At 42.9% G+C, this 15,240-nt stretch overlaps 1 protein-coding gene across 2 annotated transcripts in view; it reads right to left on the minus strand.

The window, feature by feature from the left end:
- The window catches only part of PIGF (phosphatidylinositol glycan anchor biosynthesis class F), a 43,548-nt gene that overhangs the window by 14,472 nt on the left and 13,836 nt on the right, over positions 1 to 15,240 (minus strand). For both annotated transcript variants that reach the window (XM_082248877.1, XM_082248876.1), the window contains exons 4-5: positions 12,108 to 12,224; positions 2,738 to 2,846 (exon numbers count right to left, since the gene is read on the minus strand). In XM_082248877.1, coding sequence (XP_082105003.1) covers positions 2,738 to 2,846; positions 12,108 to 12,224 — 226 coding nt within the window. The remainder of the gene's footprint in view (positions 1 to 2,737; positions 2,847 to 12,107; positions 12,225 to 15,240) is intronic.

The following is a 15,240-nucleotide window of genomic DNA, read 5'->3' on the forward strand; positions in this document are numbered from 1 at the left end:
ACTGCTTCCAGCCGCTGTGTGCCAAGTCTGATCACGCTCTTACTTTGTGTTTAAAGCCTGAATGAAGTATAGAGCAGCACTCTAAACATGGATGAACTGGATTTACTGTAAAAGTGCTGCAGTATTTATATACATGAGTTTTCCTCCTAACATTTAAACCAATGTGGCGTTTTTGTACAGCTGCATTTTCTAGATAGTTGCATGTTGTATATTGAAGCTCCTATTTAGTGTGCAAAGTTATTTTCTATTGTATAACCAAACGGCACTGTGTTTTTAATATTGCTTTTTCTACATTGGAATGGGTACAGAAAACAAAGACATTTTAATTAAAGGCTTATTTAAAAGACTTTGCAAAACTGGTACGAGAAGTGATTTTGTTAACATTCTTTTCCACCAGCGTGAGAATGTGTATAGTGCGGACAAAGCGTGCTTTTTCTTTGTATAGTAAAGGCTCTGAGAAGCAGCCAATGCCAATATTAATAAGAGGAAGCGGAGTGGCCTAGATCTGAGGTATGGGAGATTTCTTGTGGAAACTTATGTCACCTCTTCACGCCCGGACAAGCTTGGCACAACCTCAACGCAAGCCTCTGCACAACTTGATCACGCCAATGTGCCTCAGTTTTTCTTTGATGCGACTATCTCTAATGCGATGAGCATAGGTCATTTATCATGCCTAATAAATCTGTGTAGTGTTTATTACCAGCTATGTGTGGAATTTTTATTGTTTCCCAAGAGATTTTTTTTAGCTGCTTTTCAAACGCCAGTGATAACCAAGAACTGAAGACCTAGCTCCCTGGGATAAATACACTGACGTGCTGCAACCAGTGACATCCAAATATTTTAAAGGTTGACAGTAATAGGCAGATTGTCTGCTGCCATTGGCACTCTGACTGCAATTACTTTAATACACTAAAAATAAGTGCTAAAGACCTTAAAGTACAACTCCCGATCTCGCGCCTGCGCAGTGTGAGCAAAGCGTGGTGTACTGCAGGTTGTACATTGACTCCTGGGATTGATGACACATATCCCAGGAGCCAATGGGCGGCTGAATTTGACATACTTTGCTGTAGCAAGGTACCGAGGAATTGGAGCTTTTAAGTGACACGAAAAGGTAAAATGCTTTATAAAAAAAAAACCTATTCAGAATATTTATGGCACGTGATCAGCAACATCGGGGGGGGGGGGGCCAAACTTCAAATACAGGGTGGAACTCCACTTTAAATAATGATCTGCTTACCTAAATTTTCTGTTCTCTGATGAATGGGTAATTAGAGAACACATTCATAGAAGTTCTGCATGCTTGAGTGCAAGCTCTCCTGCAGTTAGCAGGTCTCAGGCTGCTTTTAGACGGGCATTCTGATCCTGTCCACCTGTACGTTTTTCAGCTAGACCTGAACAGAATGCCCACAAAAAAAAAAAAAAAAAAACACACCAGGAGAAGACCCCATCCTCTTCAGTTTAGGAGTGGAAACGCACAGTTGAGGCCGTTTACTAATGACCGCCCAGAGCAAAGCAGGTTCTGCCCGTGTCTGCTTTGCAGATATTGAGCGGACACAGATGCGTCATCCGCCTGCTCTGCTCCGTGCAGCAGGGGATCAGCTCACAAATCCCCTGCTGATCACAATGGAATCCACCCCATGTCAATGGACTTCTAGGCCCAATTCACACCTTTGCATTTTTAGTGCTTTTTGCAGAAATGCACTACAGTCCATTCAACATGGTTTCCTATGGAACAGGTTCTGTAGTGCAAATTTGCAAAGTGCAAAATGTACTAAAAATGCATAGGTGTGAATAAGGCCTTAGGTATGGTGTTGTTCTGCACTACAGAAATTGTTGACCAAATGAAGTGTCAGGTGTTGGCGACACACACTGGTACCCACTGAGGGTACCTTAGTTAATTCAAGTAGCCTAGTGTTTTCATCAGTCAGGAAAGTGTTAGCACGTATAGACAACTGCTTACAATGTTCCTTATACTTACACTAACACAAAAAAAATGTTTCCAATAATTACTAAATGCCAAGGAGAAGCAAGATGCAATGGCAGACTTACCAGAAAAGTAATCAATGACTGACTGGACTGAAGTAATGTCAATCTACCAGTTAAAGTGGTTGTAAACCCTAAAAAATAAAAAAAATAAAAACCTGCAAGACAAAGGGATAATGAGCTAGTATGCATCGCATACTAGCCCATTATGTGTAACTTACCTTAGAACGAAGCCCCGACATGGACCCCCGGACATCGCTGCGGGCGCTGCCATGATCCCTCGCCGTCTCTTCCGGGTTCGGCGGCTCCGGCGCGGTGATTGGCCGGAAGAGACGGCTCCGGTGCGGTGATTGGCCGGAGCCGCGATGACGATTTTCCCGCAAGCTCCCGGCAAATAAATTGAAGGTACCCCCGGACTTTCAGAGCGCGAGCGGCTGCATGCACTGTAAATATCTCCTAAACCATGCCGGTTTAGGAGATAATATTTGTACCTACAGGTAAGCCTTATAGGCTTACCTGTAGGTAAAAGTGTCAAAAAGCGGGATACTACCGCTTTAAAGTGTTACTAAACCCAGATCCTGCGGGCTCCCGGGACGGGGAAGTGTCTATTTATTAAAAGTCAGCAGCTACAGTATTTGTAACAGCTGGAACACCACTTTAAGTTACACAGGGAGTAGAACAAGCAAGCTATTCTTGTTGTGGGTTTACTAACACTTTAACATACTGCCCTAAAGATTCTACATGAATGACTCACCTGCCAAGGTCTGTCCCAGTCTAAAGGAATAGGAAAAGCTCCCAACCAGGCCCCAACCACACTACAGATGGTTGTGATCTGAAGACTGTGATCCCATACTGACATTGCCCTAAGGAGGAGGAGAAAAAAAAAGGTCATTAGTAAAAATACATTTCTCTTTCCGTCATTGTTGGACACAGCTCCTGATTCTTCTTAACCGTTGGGTTATACTGCCCCCTACAGGAGTAGGACACTAGGCAGGAAAAAGCTTGACTATGCCTATGGGCAGTCCAGGGGGGTATACACCCACACTCAGCTATAGGCACTCAGTTTCTGCCGCGACTATTTCCAGATGGATCAGACAGACAGTGATTCAGGCCTATTCAATAAGGGGTCAGGTTCCTCCTTTCCCTGTTAAGGCGCACTCAACAGGGTCACCAGTGCGTCTGTGGTGTCTGCCAGAGGATCCGTTGACCGAGCCACAAACCTCTTCACCTTTCTGTTGAGCCAAAATGCCAACAGATCCAACTAGGGAGTGCCCCACCGGAGGAGACACAGCTGATGAAACAGCTCCGGATGAGGGGATCACTCCCCGTGGTCCAACTCCCTTGTTACTCGACTTAGCCAGATCTGATATTCCAGAGACTGGGAAGTCTTGTCCCATTTGGTCAGAATCCCCTTTGCAGGGACCTCGTATGGAACTGTGCAAACGGAACTGCCTCAAAAAGGTAGACAACATCAGGCCCAGCACCCGCATGCAAGTCCGGAGGGACGATCATCTGTTGGACAGCAGGACACTAATTGCAGCCTGCAATTTATGCAGTTTGTCCAGAGAAAGGAGCACTCTGGCTAAGGCCGAGTCCAGAGTCAGGCCCAGATAGTCCAGCTTTGTGGACGGAACCAGAGCAGACTTCTGAAAGTTCAGAATCCAGCTGAACTTCCGCAGAGTCCCGATTGTGATCTCCAGGTTGTCCACCAGAGCAGAGGGAGACTCCGCTGGCAGAAGGGGATTGTTCAAGTAGCACAGTACCACGATCCCCCGTTGGCGTAGCAAGGCTAGCACCGGGGCTAACACTTTTGTGAAGACCTGAGGAGCAGAGGCGAGACTAAAGGGTAACGCCAAAAACTGATAATGCTCCTCTCCCACAGCAAAGCGGAGAAAACGCTGGTGACTGGCACATGTTGGAATGTGAAGGTAGGCATCTCCGATATTGACAGAGGCGAGGAAATCCCCCTGACGCAGGGATGCCACCATTGTTCGAATGGACTCCATTCTTAACTTCTGTACCCGCTCAAAGCAGTTTAGCGCCTTGAGGTCCATGATCGGATGCACTTTGCCTTCCTTCCTGGGGACTGTGAACAGGTTTGAGTAAAAACCCTGAAATGGTTCTGAAGCTGGAACCGAGACAATCGCCCTTTGAAGGAACAGGTCTTGTACCGACCCAAACAGGCCCTGTAAGCGAAATTTAAAATATAAAACTGTGTTGCGCAGAATAAAAATCTATTAAATATGATAAATATCTTCAATAAATATCTGGTGCATATAAAGTTCATATGGATAAATCCCTAATACTCTTCATTAGTAAAAAATGTCTGATATAAATATTAAAAAATATAAATTGTGAAAATTAACCGGTGAATAATTCAGAAACGAGATATTATAAATTGTACTCTCAATATAACCATTAAAAATCACATAGAAAGTGCGTAGTGCAAATAATATGCAATGTGCATCAATCCAAAGTGCTAATCAAGTCCTAAAATAGTGCATCAACAATAGATCCGATATTTAGGTGCGAAATCAATAGATGAAAAAAGTGTTAATATAAATATCAGTGTCCAAAAATAGAATATTAAATTAAAGTCCTTGTGAATCAGTGCAAATAACCATTCCTTGCAGTGCTCAAAACCACCAAGAGGTGGCAGGTGCTCCCCAAAGTAGTGAGTGACCAGAGTGTCACAGATCCTTGAATCACTGTGCACCCCCTTGTGAATGGGTGCTCACCTTAGGGACGATTATATCAGACTCATCTATAGGGACTCCTTCTCAGGGATGACCCTTCCAACAATCCGTAGGCTCACACCACGATATAAATGAACTCTTATAACGGAAATCAGGTGAATCTCTCCATCAAAACCATAACATTCCAATACCGAAGTATCACCGTGTTATATGCAAAAGAGGGGAAATCTCCGATAGTGCTTATACCATTAAGACAAGACATTTATTTCAAAATAAAAAGAATCAATATGAACTCACAATCTTCGGTGCATCCATGCACCTTTAGCTAGCAGTGTACAGTATATCCTCGTGAGCCGCACTGGGAAAGCGGGAGATGCGGTGGCTGTGTATCCTCTTAATCAGCTCTTACAGCCCGACAGTCTCACAGTCAAAGCACGGCGCTTCCGTGAAGCGTGGCTTTGTTTGGAGAATGCGGGCATTGATCCCACTACCTCTCGCATGCTAAGCGAGCGCTCTACCACTTGAGCTAATTCCCCCTTTGTTTCAGCTAGGGCTGTAAGAGCTGATTAAAAGGATACACAGCCACCGCATCTCCCGCTTTCCCAGTGCGGCTCACGAGGATATACTGTACACTGCTAGCTAAAGGTGCATGGATGCACTGAAGATTGTGAGTTCATATTGATTCTTTTTATTTTGAAATAAATGTCTTGTCTTAATGGTATAAGCACTATTGGAGATTTCCCCTCTTTTGCATATAACACGGTGATACTTCGGTATTGGAATGTTATGGTTTTGATGGAGAGATTCACCTGATTTCCGTTATAAGAGTTCATTTATATCGTGGTGTGAGCCTACGGATTGTTGGAAGGGTCATCCCTGAGAAGGAGCCCCTATAGATGAGTCTGATATAATCGTCCCTAAGGTGAGCACCCATTCACAAGGGGGTGCACAGTGATTGAAGGATCTGTGACACTCTGGTCACTCACTACTTTGGGGAGCACCTGCCACCTCTTGGTGGTTTTGAGCACTGCAAGGAATGGTTATTTGCACTGATTCACAAGGACTTTAATATTCTATTTTTGGACACTGATTTTTATATTAACACTTTTTTCATCTATTGATTTCGCACCTAAATATCGGATCTATTGTCGATGCACTATTTTAGGACTTGATTAGCACTTTGGATTGATGCACATTGCATATTATTTGAACTACGCACTTTATATGTGATTTTTAATGGTTATATTGAGAGTACAATTTATAATATCTAGTTTCTGAATTATTCACCGGTTCATTTTCACAATTTATATTTTTTAATATTTATATCAGACATTTTTTACTAATGAAGAGTATTAGGGATTTATCCATATGAACTTTATATACACCAGATATTTATTGAAGATATTTATCATATTTAATAGATTTTTATTCTGCGCAACACAGTTTTATATTTTAGATTATTTACACTTTTTATGAGAAGTGAGGTGTTTGCGGCATTTTAAAAATCTAATATTGAGAGGTAGCTCGCAGGAATTTTTTATCTTTTAGGCCCTGTAAGCGGTCTGGGGACAGGCGCAAGTTGGAAGGAAAAAAACCTTGGCAGGGGGACAAAAGCGAAACTCGATCTTGTAGCCGGACCTTCGAGCTTCGAGCCCTCGTCAGTTGACCCTGAGGAACGAAAAAAACTTCTTATGAGCTGAGAAGAAAGGCCCACATCTACAATGAGGTTCCTTGCCCTTAGTAGTCTGCGGAAGAAAAGTACTCTTCCCCCCCTGTGAGACCTTTAATGATGTCATCCAGAGTAGCTCCAAACAGGCGATATCCTTGAAAAGGAAGATCAGTTAAGGCTTTTTTGAAGTCTGATCCACAGACCAGCACTTGAGCCAAAAGACGCACCCAAGGACCACTGCCAAAACAGAGAGGCAAGCCATCAGGGGAGCCGCATCCAAAGAGTCATCACAGATAAACTGCAGCCTCTATACCAGCTGGTCCGCCAACTCGGCAAAGGCGGGGGGAGCTGTTTCCCCTCTAGGTCACGGCTTAAGAGCTTAGCCCACTCAGTCAGAGTTTGTGACAACAGGGAAATGGTGAATACCAGCCTCATTGCCGAACCAACCAGAGTGTACCTTCCTGTCAGCCGGATCCTTAAAGGCTGAAGACTCTTCAACCGGAATCATGGTTGCCTTTTTAAATCTGGAAACCGGAGGGTCCACCACCGGTGGCACAGTCCACTTCTTAAGTAGGGACTCCTTATAGGGGTAACACCTAGTAAAGCACTTAGGGACCCCACAGGGACACTTTGGTTGTCCCCACTCTTTAGTGACAATTCTGTCAAAATAGGAAGGGAAAGGAAACACCTGTGCCGCTCTAGATGGCTTGCGAGTGCCAAAGGGTACCTGCGCCTCCATCGCAGCTTCAGCTGCGTCCTCCATCTTCAGGGTCTAATGCAATATACAATCAGTGCATCCACCAGCGCCTCAGATTTAGGATCTAATGAGACAAATGAGGCAGAGGAAAGCGGGGTGCGCTTTTTGCTAGCCCGTCGCCTGCAAGTCACCTTTACCCGGGACACAAGGGACTCTTAGACCGCCGTCAGTGCATGGATGGATGGTTGGGAACCGGAGGGCCCCGTAGCCTCAGTGAGGGTATCAGGTGGGGAAATGTGCTCCGAAGACTCCATGAGTCACCAGGGGGACCCCACAAAAAAGTGTAAAACACTGCTAAGGGACAACCCCCACCGTGCTGGCAGCACCACCCGGTTGTCAGGCACAAAGCGATCCTCAGCAGAGAGGGAGAGGACTCCACAAGACTCACCACCCTCAGAGACAAGCACCTGCAGTCACCAGGATAATCTGCACTACACATGCAATGATCAGGAAATAAAATGATCCAGGAGTTAGCACCAGGGGATAAGAAGGGGTTCCCACCGCCGAAATCGCTGCCCACGGGGCTCCACTAACATGACCACCACCATTTTCAATGGCAAGCCACAGCAAAATGGCCGCTGGACTACACATACCTGGCCACCGTTTATAGAACACAACAGCTACAAGAAAATGGTGGCACCATGAGGCATACAGGGACCCAGGATTGGGAGACCAGGCCTCAAGGACAGATCCAGGCAGGACGGGGGGCACTGGTAGGAGCCCCCACCAGGTACAAACCCCCCCCCACAGTCGATTGTCTGGTCACCGGCAGCACACCCCCTCCGACCCCCATAGCAAGTCAGCGCCCTGCCCCCACCCCAGGAAAGTGGCCAGACCACCAAAGCATATGTGGAAGGGGGGCAGGATGAGTGACTAGGCAAGGGGGGTGCCTGTGAGAAGGAGGGGAACCCAGGGGTCCGACCGTCCCAAGGAGGGGCCCACGTCCACCCCAAAACCCTCCAGGGAGAGAGGGGGGGGGACAACTACTCACCATACCAGGAACCAGGCAGGCACGGCTCCAGACTGAACCCCTCTCCATCGAAATGGGGGGGCTGTCAGCCAGGAGGATTGCTGCGACTCGGCCTGAGACCCGGTCGTATGCGACCTTGCGAGGCGTTTAACTCGCAGGCCAGCCCCGTCCAGTAGATCTATGTCACGACAGACCTAGCGCAGAGCTGAGGTACTAGGTCCTTACTCCTGACTCTGGCAAAAAAAACTAAAAACTGAGTGGCTATAGCAGAGAGAGGGAGTGTAGCCAGAAGTTTTTTCTGCCTAGTGTCCTACTCCTGTAGGGGCAGTATAACCCAATGGTTATGAAGACCAGAAGCTGTGTCCATCAATCAACGAAAGAAAAAAAATTGTTTATCAGAGTAATGCTTTAGACAAAGGATGGCAAGCCTGGCGCAAGTTCAGAGTTGTGTATGAATCTAGGTGAAAATTCTGCACAATACATAGCGCTGCACTTTTTTGTTTGTAAATAAGTGAGACTAATATACACAATATACCCAAAAGTCCATGGAGCACCGAGTAAAACTGCCAAATATAAGAAGATTTACACGGGTACAATATTAAACATAAGCTTAGTTCAATTACCAAATGTGAAACTGCTTAGGCCCCTTTCACACTTATGCAACGCGATTTTGCAACGCGACTTTGACGCGATTTTGAAAGCAATGCCTATGGCTATATACCTCAAAACGCATTAAAATCGTGCCAAAGTAGTGCAGGAACTACTTTGAAGTCAGTGCAACTTTAAAACGCACTGATATGAATGGGGCTCATTGAAAATAATAGAAAACGACTTGTCATGCAATTTTGCGGTCCAAAATCGCGGGACAAGTCGCACTAGTGTGAAGGGGGCCTTAATAGTGATCCTCCACAGATTCAATCTGAAAGACCGTACAAAATGTGATTCCAGTACACTTATACACAAATATTAGTGCCCATGAACTCAGACTGTCACCTCTTCAGCAAATAGCACCACGTGACTCCACACATACAGTTAGGTCCATATATATTTGGACACAGGCACAATTTTCGTTTTTTTTTTTCCAGGTATTTACCAAAACATATTCAAGCTATAATTATATAATGGATATGGGCTGAAAGTGCAAACTCTCAGGTCTAATTTGAGGGTATGTACATCCAAATCTGAGGAAGGGTTTAGGAATTACAGCTCTTAAGAATAGCCACCCCCCTTTTTTTCAAGGGACCAAAAGTAATTGGACAATTTAATCAAAAGTGGTGGTTTCATGGCCAGGTGTGGGCTACTCCTTCGTTATTTCTTCATCAATTAAGAAGGTAAAAGTTCTGTAGTTGATTCCAAGTGTGGTATTTTCATTTGGAATCTATTGCTGTGAACCTACATCAAAAATGAAACAAGTCCATCGGAGAGATTTTAGCATTAGGAGTGGCCAAATCAACAGTTTGGTACATTCTGAGGAAAGAAGAATGCACTAATGAGCTCAGCAACAAAATTAAGGCCTGGACGTCCACGGAAGACAACAGTGGTGGATGATTGCAGGATCCTCTCTATGGGAAAGAGAAACTCATTCACAACATCCAGACAAGTGAAGGACACTCTCCAGGAGGTGGGCATATCATTGTCAAAGTCTACAAATCAAGAGAAGACTTCACGAGAGCAAATATAGAGGGTTCACCACAAGGTGCAAAATATTCATAAACCCGAAGAATAGAAAAGCCAGATTAAACTTTGCCAAAAAACATCTAAAAATCCAAGACTAGTTCTGGAAAAGCATTCTTTGGACAGATGAAACTAGGATGAATCTGTACCAAAATTATAGGAAGGAAAAAGTGTGGCGAAGGCTTGGAACAGATCATGATCCAAAGCACACAACATTGTCTGTAAAACATGGTGGAGGCAGTGTGATGGCATGGGCATGCATGGCTTCCAGTGGCACTGGGTCATTGGTGTTTGTTGATGATGTGACAGAAGACAGAAGCAGCTGGATGAATTCTGCAGTGTTAGAGATATACTGTCAGCCCAGATTCAGCCAAACGCAGCAAAGTTGATTGGACAGCGCTTTATAGTACAGATGGAAAATTATCCAAAACACACTGCAAAAGCAACCCAGGAGCTTTTGAAGGAAAAGAAGTAGAATATTCTGCAATGGTCGAGTCAATCACCTGATCTCAACCCAATTGAGCATGCATTTCATAAGCTGAAGGCAAAACCAAAGGCAGAAAGACCCACAAACAAAGAATGCCTGAAGACAGCTGCAGTTAGAGCCTGGCAAAGCATCAGAAAAGAGGAAACACAGTCTTTGGTAATGTCCATGGGTGCAAGACTTCAGCCAGTTATTGCCAGTAAAGGATTCTCAACAAAATATTAAAAATTAACATTTATGATTATATTCATTTGTCCAATTACATCTGAGCCTCTGTGTATAAAAATGGTTGCAGTTCCTAAAATTTTTACTTGATATTTATGTTCAACCCCATGAATTAAAGCTGAAGGTCTGTACTTCAAATTCATTTGAAGTGCAATATGAAAATTGTGCATGTGTCCAAATATATATGGACCTTACTGTATATGTAAATATATGTGCTCACCCCTTCTGAAACCTCTATGTCATAGGAGGTCTATATTCACCTAATATAATATAGTTCCTCTCCGATGTGGGGATCCCCCATCATCCACAATCAGGGTAGCCAGATGTCTCCACTCTTAATAAAAATTCTCCTCCCCTGTGTTCAAATAGGTCAGAAAGCTCTGATGAAGCCCCGCCTGGAGGGTGCAACCCGTAAGTTGGAGATAGGAGCATGATGTCATCATGCTTCCCAGAAGCTGCCGACAGTGTCAGTGTGGGGAATCAGAGCTGATGCTGGACCATCGCATATACTCTTAAAGCTGTATACCTCTACTATTTTGTAAGAGGCTTTTCATGTCATTTTTAAACAAATCTCAGTTTATAGACAGCACTAAATTTGTTCTTTTATTTATTTAAGCACAGAGGAGGATTTTTATTATTAGGAGTGAAGACATCTGGATACCCTGATTGTGGATGGCGGGGGACCCCTACAGCGGAGAGGAGTCATTATATATATATATACACATACATATACATACACATACACGTACATACATAAAAAAAAAAAGCCGAATATAGACCTACTATGACAGAGGTCTCAAGAGAGGTAAGCGCATATATTTACATATAAGTGAGGAGTCACGTAATGCTATTTGCTGAGGAGGTGACAGTCTGAGTTCACGGGCAATAATGTTTGTGTATACATGCACTGGAAACACATTTTGTACATAAAAAACAGTTCCACAGACTTTGGGATTAAATCTGTGGAGTATCACTATTAAGCAGTCTCACTTTTGGTGCTACACTAGGATTGAACTGTGCTTATGTTTAATATTATACCGGTTTGACTATATGTGGCAGTTTTACTCAGTGCTGCATGGACTTTTGGATATATTGTGTACATTATAGTCTCACTAAGACTCGATTCACACTAGCGTGACTTGTCAGGCGACTTGTCAGCCTGACAAGTCGCGCTCCCTCGCGATCCATTGACTGGTACAGGACCCGTTCTAATAGGAGCAACACAAGTGGCTCCGACTTAGAAAAAGGGTCCTGTACTACTTCGGGGCGACCTCAGAGCGACTTGCATAGACTTCCATTATGTGAAGTCCATGCAAGTCGCTCCGAAGTCGTGGTGCATGGGAATGCACAAGTCGCCCTCGAAGTAGTACAGAGTCGTGCCGCCCCAGTGTGAACCGACTCTTATGACGCAACACTTTTTTGTTTGTATATATTATATTTACTTGTTCTTTGTGGACAAGCTGGGGTATTCAGCAGCTCAAAATATATATATTTTTTTCCGTTTTGGGTGTACATCACTGCACGATTCCTCTTTTATATTTCATATGACAATACAGATATATTGCATGAATATATGTAGAAAATAAAATAATAAATTTATTTTAGCATTTAACTAGACTTAATAAAGGATTCGAAAAATCACAACTTACCCATCTTTACTGAATACTCTGACCCAAGCATGAAAATTTGGTCCAAGAATGCACAGACAGCGTGACGTTGTGAAGGATGACAACAAAACCGCAAAAAAGAAGGTTTCTCCCACCGATCTGTAACATAATGTGAAGAGTCAGCCGTAGAGTGAAATTACAATACAAACCAACCACAATTTTGGAAAAGATGTATATCACCGAGCTAAAGAGTTTAGAACACATATATGCACTGTAATCATATCTGGTACAGCACAGTGTGTTACAGTGGAGTCAGTGGTAGCAGGGGCAGGCAATTTAGGGGCCTATTTATCACTTTTTTTTTTTAACCCAGGATTTAGGTATAAAATTAGTGAATCTTGGGTGAAAACATGGGTAAATAGACAGAGTTGATATGTCACCTGACAGGTCTGCTTTATCAATACCAGAGACTGCAAGGAGAGTGCATTTGGCATGTGAAAATAAAGTAAATAGGTGATGAGCATAGCGTGCACTGTGGCATGCTGTGTTGGGAAAGATTGTACATGTCTCATTCTGGCTGCATGAGGTGCAAGGGCAGTCCCATTTATATGAATAGTCTGTCTTAACCTCGCTAGCGGTATCCCCGAGCGTGACTCGGGGTAGGAATTTTCTGCTATTAGCGGTATCCCCGAGTCACGCTCGGGGTGAATGGCAGAGCTATGCAGACAGCGCAGCGGAGCGTCTCTTACCTTATCCTGGCGATCCAGCGATGAGCTCTCATTGCTGTGACCGCCAGTGAGATCTCCGCCGCTCGTCTGTCGGTAGGAGGACTTCCTAGTTCCGTTCCCTGCAGCAGCAATGCTGCATGGGAGCGGAACTAGAGAGGGAAATTCAAAAAAAAAAAAAAACGTTGCACAAAACACATAACACATTTTATATTATATATATATGTATATATATATATATATATATATATATATATATACACACACATATATACATATACCTATATACACACACACATATATATATAAAATTATATTATTGATTCGATTATAATTCATGCGTTATATATATATATATATATATATACACACACACACACACACACACACACTATATATATATACACACACACATCTATATACATATATATATATATATATATATATATATATACACATACACACACACACACATATATATATAATATATAACGCATGAATTATAATCTAATCAATAATATAATTTTATTATATATATTAAATAATAAAATAATATTATTGATTCGATTATAATTCACTTGTTTGTGTTTCAAATTTATCACATCTGGGATGTCTACTAGAGTCTTGTTTTGGTCAGGTTTAAGTCAGTAATTACTAAGAATTGTAGGCCTATAATACATAACGCCAAATTTCCATGAAAAGAATTGTACCGCTTTTGGAACAGAATTCCTGACAGAATCATACCGCCAGGGAGGTTAATGCAACGCAAGTTTGAACGTGAGTTTGTTAAAACACTGCAATGCAGCATGAATGAGCCCTAAAGGTAATCCATGCTTGTGTGTTTTTTTTTTTTTGGGCAGGTTTCTTTATGTCTGACATGAAATACAGTCATGTCCCAATAACTTTAGGCCACTGGAATGATGTAGTTTCTAGTGACTAACCTGCAGCATAAAAACATTCATTTGATTTTAACACACATTGGATCTCTTAACCACACCAACTCCTTTATGGCCCAGAACAATTTTATCTATCCACTTTTTATTTGAAGATAGCTGTTCTTACTTAAAAAAGCAAAAGTTAAAGATACATTGTTTTTGTTTGTTTTTTAAAAAGGCAACAATGTTTTGCAAAAATTATTCATTTTTTTATGGAATCTATAAACAAAAATAGGATTTAAAAAAAAAAAAGGGGTTTTTTTTTTTTTTTTTAATTTACCAGTGTTACACTAGTTTTAGACCCCATTCAGACAGGGGCGACACGACTTGCACGGACTTCATATAATTGAAGTCAATGCAAGTTGCCTCCAGGTCGCCCCAAAGTAGTACAGGACCCTTTTTCTAAGTCGGAGCGACTTGTGTCGCTCCTATTAGAACGGGTCCTGTACTATTCAATGGCGAGCGACCCACCGCGACTTGTCAGGCAACCAAGTCGCCTGACAAGTCGCGCTAGTGTGAATGGACCCTTAGGCTCCATTCACTGGGAGTTTTTGAGTGTTTTTCAGCTCCAAAAACGCTCAAAAAAACGTTCCAAACGCCCAACAAGTAAAACCCCATTCATTTAAATGGCCCCTGTTCACATCTGAGCGTTTTGCAAAATGCCTGTAGCTGAAAAAAGTACATGAACTTCTTTTTGGGCTGATTATTAGCGTTTTTGATAGATGTCAATGCCTGCCTCCAAAAAGGCCTGAAAATCGCTGTAAAACGTTACGTTCAAGTGTGAATGCAGCCTTACTGAAAAAAAAAAGTATACATTTTATTCTATAATGTGTACAACTTAAAATTACACCAATATGGTGTTTCTGGTACAAAGTATGGCATAGATACTTTTTTCACATTTTCTTGTTATGCAACACTAAAAAAAAAAAAAAAAAAAAAAAAAACAGAACAAAATGGATACAAAATATTAATGGTAAAAGAAAACAAAAAAAGAAAAAATCAGTGGAATAATAATAGCTAAGTTGAGAAGGAGAGGAAAGAGGTAATTACAGCTAAACGTTAAAGGGATTGTAAAGGCAGAAGGTTTTTTTATACTAATGCATTCTATGCAGCAGCGCCCCTCAGCCCCCCTAATACTTACCTGAGCCCATCTTTATCCAGCAATGCTGCAGGAGTCCGGGACTCCTCTCCTCATTGGCTAAGACAGCAGCACAGCGTGATTGGCTTCTGCTGCTGTCAATTAAAGTCAGTCAGCCAATCAGGAGAGAGAGAGTAGGAGGGGCCAGGTCGCAGGCTCCGTGCCTGAATGGACACAGGGAGCTGTGGCTCGGATCAAGTGCCCCCATAGCAAGTTGCTTGCTGTGGGGACACTCAACAGGAGGGAGGGAAGGAGGGGCCAGGAGTACCGAAGAGGGACCCAAGAAGAGGAGAATCCAGGCTGTTCTGTGCAAAATCAACTGCACAGAGCAAACAGACAAGAACACGAGACTTTACAATCACTTTAATAAGGGTGAA

This window comes from Pelophylax lessonae (assembly GCF_965119305.1).
Source record: "Pelophylax lessonae genome assembly, chromosome: 3".
NCBI lineage: Eukaryota > Metazoa > Chordata > Amphibia > Anura > Ranidae > Pelophylax > Pelophylax lessonae.